The following is an 18,519-nucleotide window of genomic DNA, read 5'->3' on the forward strand; positions in this document are numbered from 1 at the left end:
CAGTCGATCCTGCTCTGCCATTCAAACAGACCATGGCTGATCATCTACATCTGATCAAGGGAAACACTCTCTATCTCTTCCCCATATAATTTTGTCCACCTCAATCAAGTCACCTCTCAGCCTTCTTTGTTCCAAGGAAAATAACCCAATCTATCCAATCTCTCCTCATAGTTACATTCTTGTGAACCTCCTCTGCACTCTAGAGAAATTACATCCTTCCTGTAATACGGTGATCAGAACGTATAGTAATCAATACGTGCGGAAAGCCTAGATTACTTCATGTTGTTGATGACTAACCAGCCAACTTGTTCACTGATTGGATTTACAGGGTGAAATCTGTCACTGGGGCTGGATTAGCCAGGTTACTTTACCAGCCTGTGATCTTGGCGTACAAGTATGCAGGTCCATAATGACAGCAGTTCAAGTAGACGTGGTTGTAAAGAAGGCAGATGGAATGCTGTCCTTCATTGGCAATGGTTTAGAATATAAAAGTATGGATACAATTTTGGAGTTGTATAAAACATTGGTGAGGCCACTACTGGAATATTGTGTGCAGTTCTGATCACCATATTACAGGAAGGATGTAATTTCTCTAGAGAGAGAGTGCAGAGGAGGTTCACAAGAATGTAACTATGAGGAGAGATTGGATAGATTGGGTTATTTTCCTTGGTACAAAGAAGGCTGAGAGGTGACTTGATTGAGGTGGACAAAATTATAAGGGGAAGAAATAGAATGGACAGGATAAAAGTGTTTCCCTCGGAGAATTCTGGAACCGGGGGCATAAATTCAAGATAAATGGCAGGAGGTGTAGAGGGGATGTGAGGAAGAACTTTTTTATGCAAAGGATGGTGTGGAATTCACTGCCTGAGTTGGTGACGGAGGCAGAGATCCTAAACTCTTTAAAAAACCTGGATCTGCACTTTAAGTAGTGTAAGGCCAGGGCTATGGACCGGGTGCAGGAAGGCGGGATTAGAAAAGGCACCGGAGTGTCTTCAGGCTGGCATGGATAAGATGGGCCAAATGTCCTCCTCCTGTGCTTGCAACTTTTCTGTGATTCTGTTTCTAATGCCTGAAATAACCCCAGCAGAGGTACATTCGCCAGTGCTCTGTTAGTGAAACATGTATTCTTGGCTGGTCAGATATCAGTGGTGCAGTTCAGAGAATGTTCACTAGTTGATTCCTGGGATGAAGGTCTTATGAGGAACTTCAGTCTGCAGATTGAGTGTGATGCTGAGTTTCTGCTTAAACATTTGTTAATGAGGGATATCCGCGAGTGAATTTATAAAACATGATTTTCTAACGGTGTTTTTTTTCGGTTTCAGAGCCTTCAGATCCAAGCATTTTTGTTGAACCCATCACAGAAGAACGTGCTTCAAGGACTCTGTACCGGATTGAACTGTTGCAGAAAGTTCGGGAGCAGGTTCTTCGGAGCCCACAGCTGAACGAGCGGCTGAAGCTGTGCCGCCCCAGCCTGTACCTGCCGGTGTGGTGGGAGTGTGGCAAACACGACCGTGATCTGCTAATTGGCACTGCTAAACATGGCCTCAGCCGAACAGACTACTATATCCTTAATGACCCTCAGCTTTCCTTCCGGGAGGCCCACAGGAACTACGTGCAGAGTGGAAGCAGCTATTTCCAGAATGTCCCAGCACCTTACAGCCAGTCCTCGCTCAATCTCAGCCAGTCTGCTTCCCCTGCATCCACTGTGCTCACTCTAGGGGAGAAAGACAATGTTGAACAGGTCGATGCAGAACAGGAGAAGATGGAAGAGGTTTTGGGAGAACCGAGCGCAGAAGCAGGAACACTCAGTGTCTGTTTGGAAGTGAAGAATGAAGAGGATGCTGCTAATTCCACAAGCAGGTGTGATGATTCCCAGGCTAAACCCAGACCTTCAGAAGCAGAGACTGTGAGGAGTGAATGGGATGAAATAAACTGCATTCAGGCTGGATTTTACAGTGTACCAAATGCACATATGGAGTCTAAAGGAACCAGTGACTTTGGCAGGAACTGCAAAGGGGACAATGGTGTGGACAGTTTACAAAATCCCATCCTTAAATCATGCAGCACTGCAGAAAGTGTACCAATGGAAAATTTACAGCCTGTTTGTGTTGATGCCAACCGAGCTACACTAAACTGTCTGAACTTTCTGCAAGTGAAATCCAATGGTGTGTTAAAATTGCAAGCGGTATCAGAGGAGAAGGTAGACAGCGTAGTGCCTGTGTGTGCTAATACTGAAGCAGAGCCTGTGATGGACACGGTACTTGGTGTGATTGCGAAGTGTGACCTTGCACAGCATGAGCCGGTTAAAGCTGAAAACGGATGTACAGAAGATAAGCCTTCAACAGGGCTTACAGATCGGGAGGCCGTAATGACTGAGCATACCTATGACATGCAGGCTAAATATCTGGGGGTAGGTCACACACAGTCTGCAACCAATGGCATAGAGAAACCGCAAGGTGAAAACAGCCAGCTGTCTGACTTGGACTCTCCAGCTGCTTTGCCCAGAGGTCCAGAGGTCGCCAATGATTTGAAGCTGACAGAAGCTGTGGCGAGCAGTGAGTGGCAGGCTGTAGCTGTGAATGAGAGCAGCACAGGAAAGGAGGCAAGAAGCATGACCAGTGCATGCATCGAACTAGACCATGCACCATATGAAGCTGTTGATGTGAAATGCTTACCGAGCACACCTCAGTCCTTCAAAGCTGCACAATCGGTTGTGAAGATGGCAGAGGGTGAGCCTGGGTCACCCATTGAGCATGTAACAGTGACCCCCATAAAGCAGGAGGTGACATTCAGGCATCTCCTTGAGGACTGCATCAAGGAACACGACAGTCCATGTGAAGCAGAAGAAAAATCTGAGGAAGATAGCTCTCAGCCTGAAGGTGGTTGGTTTTCATTTTGCTCAAATTAATGACAAAGGGCTAAATATTACAAGGGACATGTGTCTCAGGATCTTTAACGTACAAATCGCACAGGAGAACTAGAATTATGTTGGGTAAGGGTATGAAGGGTTTTGGGATTAAACTGGGTAAATGGAGTCATGATACAGATAGTCATGTCCTAAATTATATCGCAGACCAGGCTCAAGGGGCTGAGTGGCCTCTTCCTATTCCTTTTAATTGAAGTCAGGAGGTTTTTAACACTTACAGCCATTAATAACGGGAATGGTGATGGGGTGGGCTCTTAAAAGTAAAAGCTTTTCTCATTGAAGAGGGAGGTGAAAGCCACAGATTGAGTTCTATGTTAAACATGTTCTGTGAAAGTAAGTAGATGCTTCAGTAAACGAATTTGCTAGATTGTCTAAACTCCTTCACCATCTTTGAGGAAAAAACAATTTACATTTAAACATACATCCTCACCTTAAAAACAATGTCTCAAGGCGCATCACAGAACCCAACTCGGACAAAATGAGCCATACATCTATCTGACTGTGCTTGTGATATTTCTGTAAATGTCATTATGAAGTTCTGATAGATCAGTCACCAAGAAAAAATATCCAGTGTTTTGAAATATTACATGGATTCTTGGATAAAGGATATGATGGGAGGTGTGGAGATTCCCTGACCTGCTGTATCATGACCTTTAAATGCCCTTTGACTGCCTGTTTAGAGAAATGTCGAAACTCCTGCAGAATGCACAATGTTTGTCCAGACCAAATTCCTCCCACAGTTAACCCCAACAGAAGCACATCAGCCAGTCTTTAGATACATGGCCAATTGCATTGATCTATTTTGAAATTACACACTAGCCCAAACAGTCAAGTATCCTCCACATGAGCAGTATCCCAATCCTATGAACCTGAATTGATCCCACTTTATACACCACATAAACCATTTGTAAATGTGGATGTGATTTCTGCCACTGTCACCAACTCTTTCAGTGAATTCCACAGCTTCCCAGTCCTTTGTAAACAAACATACGAAAATAATTCCTTGCTCTCTGTCCTGAGATTCATGCTTTTAATCCTGTGTCTGTGTCCTCATGTTCTAGTCCCCCAACTGGGAACATAAATAGGAGCAGGAGTAAACTATATGACCCTTCAGCCTGCTCCATCTTGTAATAAGATCATTTCTTTAGCCTCAATTCCACATTTTCTCATCCCCCATATCTGTCAATCCCCTAAGAGTCCAAAATCAATCTATCTCAGCCTTAAATATATTCAATGATGGAGCATCCACAACTCTCTGGAATCATAATTCCAAAGATTCAGAACTTTAGGAGTGAAAGAATTTCCCATTTCAGTCCTAAAGGATCATCTCTATCCAGATACAGTGTCCCCTAAGTTCTAGATTCCCCAGCAAAAGGAAACACCCTCTGTGCCTACACTGTCAAGCTTCAGAATCTTGTATGTTTTAATAAAATTGTCACTCACTCTGCTAAACTCCAGATAGTAAAGACCCAATTTACTCAGCCAGTCACGCCAGAAACCAGTCTAGTGAACCTTACGTGCACGTCTCCAATGCTAGCTATCCTTAATGGGGAGTTGCCGGCGTTGGACTGGGGTGGGCACAGTAAATAGCCTCACAACACCAGGTTAAAATACAACAGGTTTATTTGGTAGCACGAGCTTTCGGAGCACAGCTCCTTCATCAGGTGAGTCACTATATTATTATTACTATATTACAATAAGAATGTTGATCTTCTCAGCTATCCCGCTGAAGAATTTTGATGAGGAGAGCAACACTTCTACCAGCCTGGGTCAAGACGAGATCCAGGACAACCTCCTTCAGGATATCAGAGAACCAACCATTGCTCAACTGCTTCAGGAGAAGACACTCTATTCTTCTGCAGAGTGGCCAAAGGTGAGTTTGAGAACAGAGACACCAGCTTCAGGAGAGTCGTCAGGCTGCTGGGAACAGGATTTTATTGTAATTTAGGATAGTACTCCATTGCTGTACTGACAAAAGTGCCATCTTTCACATCAAACTTTAAACCCGTCTATCCTCTTGGGTGAACTGAAAAGACCAAACTTTGAACTCCCCTGGTGTGCCAATATTTATAACCCAACCAGCACCTAAAAATGAATTAAATGGGCATTTCTTTGATTGTTATGTCTGGGATCTTGCTGTGTACATATTGGCAGCACTATTTCTTACAGTACAATGGCAACTACAATTCAAAAGTACTTCATTGGCTGTTATGCTTTTGGAATGTCCTGACATCATAAAAGGAATTATATCAATACAAGTTTGTTTGTTCTGTTGCTAACTCTATAAGAATCTTTAATTGATCAAAGCTGAAGCTTTTTCTCTTGTAAACAATCTTCAGATTTGCATTGACAGCTCTTGCATTTTTAAATTTTCATCCTCTCAGGACCGAATCATCATAAATCGCATTGACAATATCTGCCACGCTGTGCTGAAAGGGAAATGGCCGTCAGCACAGCAGCAGAGCCTTGAACCTCAGGGTGGGATATATTCTTCAGCAGTTCCAGCAGAAAGTCTGAACGTAAGGAGCTGCCTCAGTGTCCCAGTACACACTGCGCACACCCTCAGCGTTGCTGATGGCTCCGTCTCCTCCCATCAGCTTACAAAGGCAAGTAATGCAGCTGTCTCCATACCAGATTGTACCCGAGATATGTTTAATCTGGCAATCTGCCATTACCGTTGAATTCCTGATCATGGCTACTCTCCTCAATAGAGATTGCAGTTGTGGAGAGGTGGTGTTACAAGGTGCGAGAGTGAAGAGAAGGAAGGGAGGAATTAAAGTTTTCCATGGGCTGTTAATAGCGACATTGACGTGGGATGCCCGAGAATTGTACTATAGCCATAGAACCATAATGCTTAGAAGGCCATTCAATCTTTTTGTGCCCATGCCAGCTCTTTGAAAGAGCTATCTGATTGGTCCCGTTCCCCTGCTCTTTTCCATAGTCCTTCACATTTTTACCCTTCTACTCTGAAATTTTGTCCCTTCAAGTATTTGTCCAGTTCGCTTTTGAAAGCTGTTGTTGGGTATGTTTCTATTACCCTTTCTGGCAGCTTGTCCTAGGTGCTAACTGCATTAAAGAAACCTTTCAAGTCCTGAAGGATCAATGAGTAAAGTTGCTCATTTGATTCTTTAGCAGCAGTAACCCTCCCCTGCTCCAAACCCCAGATATCTTAACTGTTCTAGTATTAACCTTATTTAATGGGATGTGATTTGAACAAAGATAATTGTAGGGTTTTCTTTCAGGAATTATAAATTCAGCGCTAAGCCACTGACCATGGGCGATGATCCTCCTCCCCTTTAGAACATAGAACATAGAAAGCCACAGCACAAACAGGCCCTTCGGCCCACAAGTTGCGCTGATCATATCCCTACCTCTAGGCCTATATATAGCCCTCAATCCCATTAAATCCCATGTACTCATCCAGAAGTCTCTTAAAAGACCCCAACGAGTTTGCCTCCACCACCACTGACGTCAGCCGATTCCACTCACCCACCACCCTCTGAGTGAAAAACTTACCCCTGACATCTCCTCTGTACCTACCCCCCAGCACCTTAAACCTGTGTCCTCTCGTAGCAACCATTTCAGCCCTTGGAAATAGCCTCTGAGAGTCTACCCTATCCAGACCTCTCAACATCTTGTAAACCTCTATCAGGTCACCTCTCATCCTTCGTCTCTCCAGGGAGAGGAGACCAAGCTCCCTCAACCTATCCTCATAAGGCATGCCCCCCAATCCAGGCAACATCCTTGTAAATCTCCTCTGCACCCTTTCAATGGCTTCAACATCTTTCCTGTAATGAGGTGACCAGAACTGCGCGCAGTACTCCAAGTGGGGTCTAACCAGGGTCCTATAAAGCTGCAGCATTATCTCCCGACTCCTAAACTCAATCCCTCGATTAATGAAGGCTAGTACGCCGTACGCCTTCTTGACCGCATCCTCCACCTGCGAGGCCGATTTAAGAGTCCTATGGACCCGGACCCCAAGGTCCTTCTGATCCTCTACACTGCTAAGAATGGTACCCTTCATATTATACTGCTGCTTCATCCCATTGGATCTGCCAAAATGGATCACTACACACTTATCCGGGTTGAAGTCCATCTGCCACTTCTCCGCCCAGTCTTGCATTCTATCTATGTCTCGCTGCAACTTCTGACATCCCTCCAAACTATCCACAACACCACCTACCTTGGTGTCGTCAGCAAACTTACCAACCCATCCCTCCACTTCCTCATCCAGGTCATTTATGAAAATGACAAACAGCAAGGGTCCCAGAACAGATCCCTGGGGCACTCCACTGGTCACTGACCTCCATGCAGAGAAAGACCCCTCCACAGCCACTCTCTGCCTTCTGCAGGCAAGCCAGTTCTGGATCCACAAGGCAACAGCCCCTTGGATCCCATGCCCTCTCACTTTCTCAAGAAGTCTTGCATGGGGGACCTTATCGAACGCCTTGCTGAAGTCCATATAGACCACATCCACCGCTCTTCCTTCGTCAATGTGTTTGGTCACATTTTCAAAGAACTCAACCAGGCTCGTAAGGCACGACCTGCCTTTGACAAAGCCGTGCTGACTACTTTTGATCATACTAAACTTCTCTAGATGATCATAAATCCTGTCTCTCAGGATCCTCTCCATCAACTTACCAACCACTGAGGTTAGACTCACCGGTCGGTAATTTCCCGGGCTGTCCCTGTTCCCTTTCTTGAATATAGGGACCACATCTGCAATCCTCCAATCCTCCGGAACCTCTCCCGTCTCCATCGACGATGCAAAGATCATCGCCAAAGGCTCCGCAATCTCCTCCCTCGCCTCCCACAGTAACCTGGGGTACATCCCATCCAGTCCCGGCGACTTACCAACCTTGATGCCATTCAATAGTTCCAACACATCCTCTTTCTTTATGTCCACATGCTCGATCCTTTCTGTCCACCGCAAACCAGCAGTACAACCACCCAGATCCCTTTCCACCGTGAATACCGAGGTAAAGTATTCATTAAGCAGCTCCGCCATTTCTAACGGTTCCGCACAAACTTTTCCCCCTTCACCTTTTAAGGGTCCTATGCCTTCACATCTCATCCTTTTACTCTTGACATATTTGTAGAAAGCCTTGGGATTCTCCTTAATCTTACCCGCCAAGGTCTTCTCATGACCCCTTCTCGCTCTCCTAATTTTATTGTGCTGCTGTGTTGCTTAGAGGGAAAGATATAAGTTATGTTAGTAAAGAGATGCACTGTGGATTTACAGCATCTCTGCTCACCTTGTAAATACAGCCATCAATCATCTGACACTTAGTTCCCTGTTACTTTGCATGTTCTTCCCCCCCATCACCCTATTGTAGGCTGCTGATGTAAATGTTTCTACTTCCCTTGGGGCAGTTATCCTCCTTTCAAAACTCCTGTCATCCATCCCTCCTCCAAAAGTTGACCAACCAGTTCTCTCCCGGCATTGCACCTGTCTTTTTCCACTTCCAAGATTTTCAAACTCATCCATGTGCCCATTTCCTGTTTGAATCCCTCCAATTTGATTTTTGCGTTTGTCCCTGAGCAGCTCTAATCAGGATCATGAGAGGGACTGGTACCTTATCCCTTCTTAACTTCCTTCACGTCAAAAGGAAAAGTCATTCGCAGGCACCAGGATTAAATTTGTCTATGCCATGATTTGGAGACAGCAGAAGTGCAAAAGCTCCACAGTCTTTGATACAGGCGACCATGCTATCATTCTCAATTCCCAACTCCATGGGACTTCCCTCTTTTTTAAAAAAAAATTAAGTTTTAGGATGTGGGTGTCGTGAGAAATCTACTGCTTATGCCCAGTTGCCTTGACAAAGGATGATAAGTCACTTCATGAACAGCTGATGGCGGTTTGATACAATTGAGCGGTTTGTTAACTAACTCAGACGTTGCTCTGTGCTCAGGCCGGATTTATCCACCAAGAAGTGCTGTGCTTTGCATACAACTCTGTGTGACTCCTGTGTGTATTTTATTCTCTCAAGTTTGTCGTGAGTCTTGCTGACATAGTGCAATTCTGTTTGGAAAGCAGGAGAGCTTACTTGCATTAACATTCCCGAGGGATCAAAGAAGGAGGAGGCGGAAATATGAGTTTGAGACAGACAGAGGCGCGAAGCGGAAGAACCTGGAAGAAGTTACTCCATCTCTTACTCGCCCTCCTGTAATTCTGAATGGGTGGCAAGAGACTGCTATGGACCTCTCAAAAGCTTCTGAGGAGGCGTCCAGTTCAGTACCGGTCATCATCAGTACAAGCACGCCAAAGCTAGGATCGCTGGAGCCCTCGACTGCTTTCAGGGCAGACATGGCCGGGATCCTGCAGGCAGGCCTCGTCCATCCAGTCACAGGACAGGTGATTAATGGCGCCTTTAGAGGTGATGATACGTCAAGGAGGAGGAGAGGGCGAAGAAAGAACGTTGAAGGAGTTGACATCCTCTTCATGAAGGAGAAAAAGCCAGAGAATCTGGTACGTAGAAAAAAGTGGCATGGTGTGGTTGATAAGATATAGCAGGAAGAGCCAATGGCACAGGGTAATGGAGTGCTCTCGCACTCTGCTGCCTGTGGTTGTGGCAAGCACTATCTGGCTTGCCTTCCATTTCTGTCTGAATTCATGTTGAGTTTAGGTGTTGAGTTTGAGATGTGCCAATGGAGTAAGAAGCTGAAATTAATCAGGACCTAAAATAAACATAAACTGCTGGAATACTCAGCACATCAGGCAGCATCTGGGGAACGAGAAATTAAGTGAACGTTGCAGATCAGCCACCTTTCATCAGAGCTTAGAAAAGTGAAAGATATAATAGATTGTATACACGTGAAAGTTGGGAAGCTGGGAAAAGAACAAAAGGGAAGGTGAGATTAAAGGACAAGCGTTGGTGGAGCAGAGCCAAAGGGAGTGGTGATGGGACAAGAAAAGAAACAAAAGATGTCTAGAGGTGTGAATGGAAGAATGATGAACAACTGCCTTCTGAAAGCAAAAGAATGGGGGGGGAAACCAGAGTAAAAACTGAACTTGCAAAGTGAAGACAAAATGGCAACTGTGATTATGGCCTGAAGTTGTTGAAACTCAATGTTGAGTCCAAAAGGCTGTAAAGTGCCTAATCAAAGATAAGGTGTTGTTCCCCGAGCTTATGTTGAGTTGCATTGGAACACTGCAGGAGGCTGAGGGCAGGGAGGTCCGAGTGAGAGCAAGATGCAGAATTAAAATGCAGGTCACTGATAGTTTGAGGTATGCTTGCAGACTGAACAGGAGTGTTCCACATCATGCTCACCCAGTCTGCATTTGGCCTCTCCAATGTACAGCAGACTACGTTGTGAGCATCGAATATAATATATATTAACTTGAAAGAAGTATGCCTAAATCACTGCTTCACTCAAAAGGAGCATCTGGAACCTTGGATGGTGAGTTCAGAGAAGGTAAAAGGGCAGGTGTTGCATTTCCTGTACTTTCATGGTAGGTGCCGTGGAAAAGGGAGGGCGTGTGCGGGGTGATTGTGGAATGGGCCAAAGTGTAGCAGAGGGGTGGTGAAGATGTGTTTCATGGAATCACTTGTTAGAGATTGCAAAAATAGTGGAACATGGCCTGTTGAATACGGAGGCTAATGGGCTGGAAGTTGAGGGCAAGAGAACTCTATAATGGTTCTGGGAGGGAGTGAATGGGGTGAGAGCAGAAGTGCGGGAAATAGGATGCACATGTCAAGGGCTCTGTCAACCACGGTGGAGGCGTGGAAGTCCTCAGTTGTGTATCAGAAATGCTGGTATGGACGCAGATCAGAATAGATGTGTGGGAGACATAGGAGCTTTGCGAATGCACTGGAGTCCTTAAAGGAAGCAGTGTGTGAGGAAAATTAGTCGAGGTAGCTGTGGGCGTTGGTGCATTTATAGTAATATTTGTTGAAAGCCTATCGCCGGAAATTGAGACAGAAGTCGGGGAAAGGAAGGACCATGTGAAGGTGAGAAAAAGACGGAAGCTGGAGGCAAAGCTGATTTTCTAGTTCAGGCCGAGAACAAGAAACGGCACTGATGAGTCTTCAATGTACCGAAAAAGGTGAGGGAAACGCTGAGTAGGATTGGAAAAAAGAATGTTCCTCATATTCCACAGAAAATTGGGCATAGCTAGAAGCCATTTGGATACTCCTAGCGACCGTTTATTTGGGGGAAGTGAGTGGAGTTAAAGGAGAGATTGTTCAATGTGAGAACAAGTTCAGCCAGGCAAAGGAAAGTGGTGGAAAATAGAGGCTGGGTGGTTCCCCGTTTAAGGAAGAAGCAGAGAACCCTAAGATCGTCCTGTGGGGAATGGAGGTGTAGAGGGGTTAGATGCCCATGGTGGACAGGGCCAGGAAACTGGAAACTTAGTGATAAAGGGTGTTGGAAGAGTGCTAGATGTAGATGGGAAAAGAAATCAGAGTCGAGATAGGAAGAAATAGAACCAGAATACATAAGAGAGAATAAAAACGACTTTAAATAAATTCCAGATTATTCATTCTGCCTTGGTAATGGGGTGATTTCCCCAAGCCCACCCCATCAACCCTTCTTGTTTAAGGCCCTCCTTGGGTAAGGTGTGTAGACGCTCCATCTGGTGGCAGCAATGCAGCACCACGCTGAGACTTTCCGCATATCAGGGTTATAGGTTCACCTTAGGTATGAGCTACTGATTGTGTAGCATTCTGAGGTAGATTTTCCAGGTATTATTTCATTGGGGATTGTTTATTGTCAGACCAGAGAGGATTAATGGGTGAAATGATAGAGATGTTTAAAATTATAAAGAAATCTATTGAGTAGATAAAAAACAGATTGCTTTCAATACTTGAGAGTCTAAAAGAGGAGGACCTGCAGAAAAGATAAGAAATTTAAAACCTAGAACAGGAGAAACATTACTCACGCGTGGACACGAGATTGTGGAATACAAATCAAGGGTTAGTGATTAAAACAGAGACCATGTCAGCATTTATGAATAGCTTAGAAAGATGGTTGAAGGAAAGGGGGTTGGGAACACAACAGATAACTGAAGTTAAGATACTGTTGATGTAAGGATAAACATCAACATGGACTGTTGGGCCAAACAGTGTGTTGCTATGCTGCAGTTTTATGTAATTCTGTTATTTACAGTATTATTATTCAGCCAAAGAAGGTTGTAGAGCTAAAGTGCAAAAGACCATCATTGGAGTGGGGTTCCTTCATGGGCAGAACCAGGAACATAGGAATAGGTTTAAGGCCATTCACCTCTCAAAGTGAGATCGTGGCATATTTGTATATTAACTCCAACTGTCTGCCTTGGCTTTGAACCTTTTAAATAAAAGTATTATCAGTTTCAGATCTAAAATTATGAATTGACCTAATGGCTTTTGTGGGAGAGTTACACACTTGGATCACCCTTTGTAGCAAGATGTTTTCTAACTTTCCTTAATGTCCCGGCTCTGATTTTTAAAGTTGTGTCCCCCTTGACCTTGACTCCCCCACTACTGGGACAAGTTTCTCTTGACCGAACTTATCCGCTCTTTTTAAGATCCTAAAACCCTCAAGTCATCCACTGACCTTGTGCATTCCTGGGCAATGGCTGTATCGTGGAACCACGTATAAGTTTAAACTAATATTTACATAAATTGCTAACATCTCATACGTTTTATCCACCAATGAGGCAGTAGGTTTTTCCTAAGCTCTGAGCCCACTCAAAATTCATGCTAGTGAAAGTAGTAAGTTAGATCTATAAGTACAAGGCTGAATGCTTGCACTGTGGATTTCCTGAGTTCAGGAGAGGTATAAAGGGGAAGGGAGGAAGTTTACCCAAATGTCACCGGGGATGAGATGCTGGGATTGTTTTCCTCTGAGCAGCGCGGGTTAAGGGGAAATCTAATAGAGATATTCAAACTGAGGGTTTCTGAATCGAGTGAATAAGGAGAAACTATTTCCTTTGGCAGGTGGGTTATTAATCAGGAGTTATAGACTTAGAAATAATTGGCAAAAGAACTGCAGGGGAAATGGAGAAATTATCATGGATGAGGAACTTCAGTTATGAGAAGAGGCTGGAAAAGTTTGGACAGTTCCATTTGGAACAGAGAAGGCTAAGGGCTTGATATAATAGAAGTTTCTACGGTGATGAGAGGTTTTGATAGAGAAAGCAAAAAATAATTATTTTCTCCGGATCAATAACCAGAAGTCATTGATTCAAAAATATTGATAAAAGATCTAGAAGAGAGATGAGAAATATTTTCATTTAGCGAATTGCCAGGGTTTGGAATTCTCAAGCTGAGTAGGTGGTGGAAGCTTCATCCATAACCTTTCAAAGGGAATTGGATAGGTTGATTCTTAAGGTTGAGAAATTTATACGGTTAGAAGTGTGGGATTAAGCTTTTCAAAGAACAGTACAGCATAGAGGGCCAAATGAGAGCCGCCTTTATTGGAAGTGTCTTTGGTTCTGTTAGTGAATAGGGAGAAACTATGACAGTGAATTGTTGTGATCTGGAATGCATTACCTGAAAGAATATTGGAAGAAGGTTCAATAACTTTCAAAAGGGAATTGAAGAAATACTCAGAATTTCATAGCTGACAGCAAAGAAACTGGCCATTTACCCAGTTGGTCTAAGTCTGAATTTATGCTTGAGCCGCCTCCTCACTAAATTTTATCTAATTCTCCCAATATATCTATCTAATCCTTTCTCCATCATATTTTTTCTAGCATCCCTTAAATGCACCTTTATTAATCACTTCAGCTATTCTGTTTGTCGGGGTGGCACAGTGGTTAGCACTGCTGCCTCACAGCGTCAGGGTCCCGGGTTCGATTCCCAGCTTGGGTCACTGTCTGTGCGGAATCTGCACGTTTCTCCCCGTCTCTGCGTGGGCTCCCTCCGGGTGCTCCGGTTTCCTCCCACAGTCTGAAAGACGTGCTGGTTAGGTGCATTTTCCGTGCTAAATTCTCCCTCCGTGTACCTGAACAGGCGCCAGAGTGTGGCGGCTAGGGGATTTTCACAGTAACTTCATTGGAGTGGTAATCATAGAAATCATAGAAACCCTACAGTGCAGAAGGAGGCCATTCGGCCCATCGAGTCTGCACCGACCACAATCCCACCCAGGCCCTACCCCCACATATTTACCCGCTAATCCCTCTAACCTACGCATCTCAGGGGCAATTTTAACCTGGCCAATCAACCTAACCCGCACATCTTTGGACTGTGGGAGGAAACCGGAGCACCCGGAGGAAACCCACGCAAACACGAGGAGAATGTGCAAACTCCACACAGACAGTGACCCGAGCCGGGAATCGAACCCGGGACCCTGGAGCTGTGAAGCAGCAGTGCTAACCACTGTGCTACCGTGCCGCCCTGTAAGCCTACTTGTGACACTGATAAATAATATGTGCCACATTCTCACCACTCTCTGGAGAAAGAAGTTTCTCCTGAATTCCTTATTGGATTTATTGGTGGCTATTTTATATTTAAGAACCTAGTATTGGATTTCCCTACAATATCTTCCTCTAATTGGACCACCAGTGAAAGATTTTTATCATTTAAGGAATGAGCTTTCAGTGCTATGGGGAAAAAGCAGGGAAATGGGATTAACTCTTTCAAAAGGCCAGCACAGGCACGATGAGGTGAATGGCCTCCCCCTGTGCTGTATGATTCTATGATTAGGGATTTTCTTTTTAATGAAGGAGGTGGACCTTTCGAAGCAGTTTTTCTCTGGGGCGGCTCGCTCTGCCGACAGCATGTCCAACATGATGATTAAGCTCCCCCAAGGCAAGCAGCGACTGCCAACCGAGGAAGAGCAGAAAAACAAGAGTCTGATCGAGTGGCTGAGGCAACATCCCACCTACACTATGGATGTGTCCAACCTGGCTCCCGTAAGTATACTGTCAATAGAGCACTTACACACCTGCAAGACTCGAAAGGGTTGTTGTGTTTGGTGGGTTGGTTTCTGGTGGTGATGCAGACTGCAGCTGCTGGGTTATTTGTTGTCTTCCATCCTGGACAGAGCAGCCTGCTTAATCAGCACCTCAGCTACCACCTTAAAACACCCACTCATCCACCATTAGTGCAGCTTGGCTGCAATGTGTACCATCTATAAGATGCACTGCAACAATTCACCAAGGCTTCTTTGCAGCAACTCCCAAGCCCTTGGCCTTTCTGGCCTTGGAGGACAAAAGAAGCAGACACTCGGAACCATCACCACTTCCAAGTCCCTTTCCAAGTCACGATTCAACCCAACCTAGACATGAATCTTCATGCTTTCATCATCGCTAGACCAAAATCCAGTTGAGGTGCAGTAGTTCTGATGAAGATGGGATTGTCCTGAATATCTTGAATACATGATATTTACACGTGATATATAGCTACTTGCTGTGGGAGAGCAGCTTATGGAACTGATATCACCTTAGGAGAAGAAGGGAATTGAGAAAGAAATAACAGTAATTTTCTGCAGGTCTTTTATCTAACAAAACATGTTGCAGCACTTTATAGTGGGAGCAGTGGACACCAACCAGGAAATGTGGTCGCTGACCAAATGCAGTGGTCAGAGGTAAGTTCTGAGAAGGTGAGAGATCGAGTGTTTAGGAAGAGACTTGGTGAGTGCTGGTGCATTCTGAGTGAAAGTTCTGTTACTGAGGGTGAAGCAAAGGAAGGAAAGTAAAATAGAACAGAGACAAAGAGTTCATTTCTGCTACTTGTGTGGTAATGTACAGAAATCAATGAATGCAGTTCACTTAAACACAGACTGAGATATTTTATTAAAAGCTGCACAATATCTTCTGCCTCTTTTCCACCATCTTTTACCATTCCTCACTGCCCAGTGAAAGGCTGGACAATCTCATTCTTCTGTTTCTGTGGCAGAATTGTACAGCAATTTTACATGGCCTTTCAGAACGGCCCAAACAGAGGAGGCATCGGTGCAAGGATCCCAGTAAATTGGACATCAATACACTGACCGGGGAGGAAAGGGTACCTGTTGTCCATAAAGGAAGTGGAAGAAAGGTAAGATCTTGTGGAGAAGAAGGCGGTCATTCGACAGGATTCACACATTTGAATGGTTATAAAGGGATGTAAAATGAGAATTAACTCAATGTGATTAGTTTGTTCTGTAATTTAAATCTATGATCTTTCCTGGGACAGGTATTGGAACTTGAACACTTGATGCCTCAATGCAGGTTGTTAATTGGATGCAAGCTGGTTAGTGAAGCTGAAACCAAGACACAGAACTTTTCTTTGTTGACAGGCTTTATTGACTTGTTCAGTCTCTCAGCTCTCCTCCCATTCCACTCAGTGTGCTAGCTATCACCTATTTATTTATTTAGCAAATCCAAAGTCCCTAAGCCAAGCAGTTTCTTCCAGTCCTGTTGTGTTGAGTGGGGATAGGCCTCCGCTGGGTCTGTGGATTGGACGCTGGATTTATAAGTGCTCAATGACAACCAATACTCATCACCTGTTTCTCTTCGTAACAATTTTATTTCCATGACATTAATTGGGGGCGGCACGGTAGCACAATGGTTAGCACTGCTGCTTCACAGCTCCAGGGACCTGGGTTCGATTCCTGGCTTGGGTCACTGTCTGTGTGGAGTTTGCACATTCTCCTCATGTCTGCGTGGGTTTCCTCCGGGTGCTCCGGTTTCCTCCCACAGTCCAAAGATGTGCGGGTTAGGTTGATTGGCCATGCTAAAATTGCCCCTTAGTGTCCTGGGATGCGTAGATTAGAGGGATTAGCGGGTAAAATATGTAGGGATATGGGGGTAGGGCCTGGGTGGGATTGTGGTCGGTGCAGACTCGATGGGCCGAATGGCCTCTTTCTGGACTGTAGGGTTTCTATGATTCTATGGTGAGCTGGGGAAGCCTCTACACTTGCATTGGACAGGCAAGATGACTCTGCCTGGGCACTGTCCATTGCCTACTGTGGATACTGGAGCTCTGGCAGCAGTGCTGTATGACTCTCAGGAAGTTCATTCCAGATTCCAACCTCCCTTTGGGTGAAAAACCTTTGCCTCACATCACTTTTAACCCTTCTGCCAATTGTTTTGAATCTGTGCCCTGTAGTTCTTGATGCTCTTTTGAGTGGGAACAGTTTCTCACTATTTAAAAGCAAATTACTGCGGATGCTGGAATCTGAAACCAAAAGATAAAACGCTGTAAAATCTCAGCAGGTCTGGCAGCATCTGGAAGGAGAGAAAAGAGCTGACGTTTCGAGTCCAGATGACCCTTTGTCAAAGCTGACCAACTTCTCTAGCACTACCCCTGTGCCTAAGCAAGACTGTTGGAGGTGCCATCTTTTTGATGAGATGTTAATCCAAAATTCTGTAAACCTGTTCAGATCAATCTAAAAGATTCTGCGGCATTATTCGAAGCAGAGCAGGGGAGCTTTCCTCTGTATTTCAGACCAACATTCATCCCTCAAGTACCATCATGAAGAAATTAATTACTGGCCATGTATTTCTTTGGCTGTTTGTGGGATTATGCTGTGTGTAAATTGGCATTTGTCTACCTGATGACAGTGATCATGCTTGAGAAATTATGTATTAGCTGTGAAACACTTTGGAACAAGGTTTAGGTCTAAACAGCTTGTTTCTTAAAATCTTTTTGTTATATTCTGAATGTTCAGCTAGGAGGAGCTATGGCACCACTGATAAAGGAGTTGACTAGGTGGCTTGATGCGAACCCAGAGTATGCTGTCGCACCAGAGTGGGCAGAAATTGTGAAGCATTCGGTAAGCACTTACACTGTGTAAAAGAACCCTTCTGACTAAATGATATATGGAAGGTCATCCATTTGCTTTTTTAATGTGGCCACGTGTTAAAACCTTAGGCTGTTTGCAAATTGTCGTCCTGAACCATTCAGAGCAGTGAGGCTCCAGATTTTGCTCTGAAAAGTTGACCCCGTCCTAGTTGGAGTCACATTAAAGACTCTTAATTAAGACTGGCCCTAAGTCTGGATGTGGAGATGCCGGCGTTGGACTGGGGTAAACACAGTAAGAAGTTTAACAACACCAGGTTAGTCTGGAAGCAGGAGAAATCAGGAGAGCTGTGTCATGGGAATCCAGCACCCCCCGCAGAGCTGTGTCACGGGAATCCAGCCCCCCCCCCCCTCCCTGCAGAGTTGGGTCGCAAAATGCATGGCCATGAATGTTTGATGATGAGAAGATTGGGGATTGTTGGTGAAATGCCTGCACGTTCTACCTGAGCGCAAATGTAAAAACTGTTCACTGGTAAATACGTGGGGTTACGGGGATAGGGTCTGGTTGGGATTGTTGTCTGTGCAGACTCGAGGGCCTAATGGGATTCTTTGATTCTATGGCCTTTGATTTTGCTGCTGAAGAACGTAGGAACATAGAAATTAGGAGCAGAAGTGGAATACTCAGCCCCTTCATTCAATAAGATCATTGCTGATCTGCTTGTAACTCCACATTTCTGCCTACCCCGATAATCTTTGTTAATCAAGAATCCATCTAGCTCTGCTTTAAAAAGATTCAAAGGCCCTACTTCCACTGCCTTTCAGGGAGGAGAGTTCCAGAGACTCCCCACCCTCAGAGAATTTATCCTCATGTCCATCTTAATGGACAACTGAGGCCCTTCTCTTCCTAAGCTTGCATGATGTTGCTGTGTTTCCTTCAGTCACTTC

General features: G+C 44.7%; 1 protein-coding gene across 3 annotated transcripts in view; it reads left to right on the top strand.

Moving 5' to 3' along the window:
- The window catches only part of chd6 (chromodomain helicase DNA binding protein 6), a 204,392-nt gene that overhangs the window by 173,858 nt on the left and 12,015 nt on the right, over positions 1 to 18,519 (top strand). For all 3 annotated transcript variants that reach the window (XM_078236970.1, XM_078236969.1, XM_078236971.1), the window contains 7 exons: positions 1,323 to 2,879; positions 4,645 to 4,799; positions 5,311 to 5,532; positions 8,964 to 9,395; positions 14,574 to 14,762; positions 15,748 to 15,888; positions 17,504 to 17,608. In XM_078236970.1, the coding sequence (XP_078093096.1) occupies positions 1,323 to 2,879; positions 4,645 to 4,799; positions 5,311 to 5,532; positions 8,964 to 9,395; positions 14,574 to 14,762; positions 15,748 to 15,888; positions 17,504 to 17,608 (2,801 nt within the window). The remainder of the gene's footprint in view (positions 1 to 1,322; positions 2,880 to 4,644; positions 4,800 to 5,310; positions 5,533 to 8,963; positions 9,396 to 14,573; positions 14,763 to 15,747; positions 15,889 to 17,503; positions 17,609 to 18,519) is intronic.

Source organism: Mustelus asterias, chromosome 20, assembly GCF_964213995.1.
Source record: "Mustelus asterias chromosome 20, sMusAst1.hap1.1, whole genome shotgun sequence".
NCBI classification, from domain to species: Eukaryota; Metazoa; Chordata; class Chondrichthyes; order Carcharhiniformes; family Triakidae; genus Mustelus; species Mustelus asterias.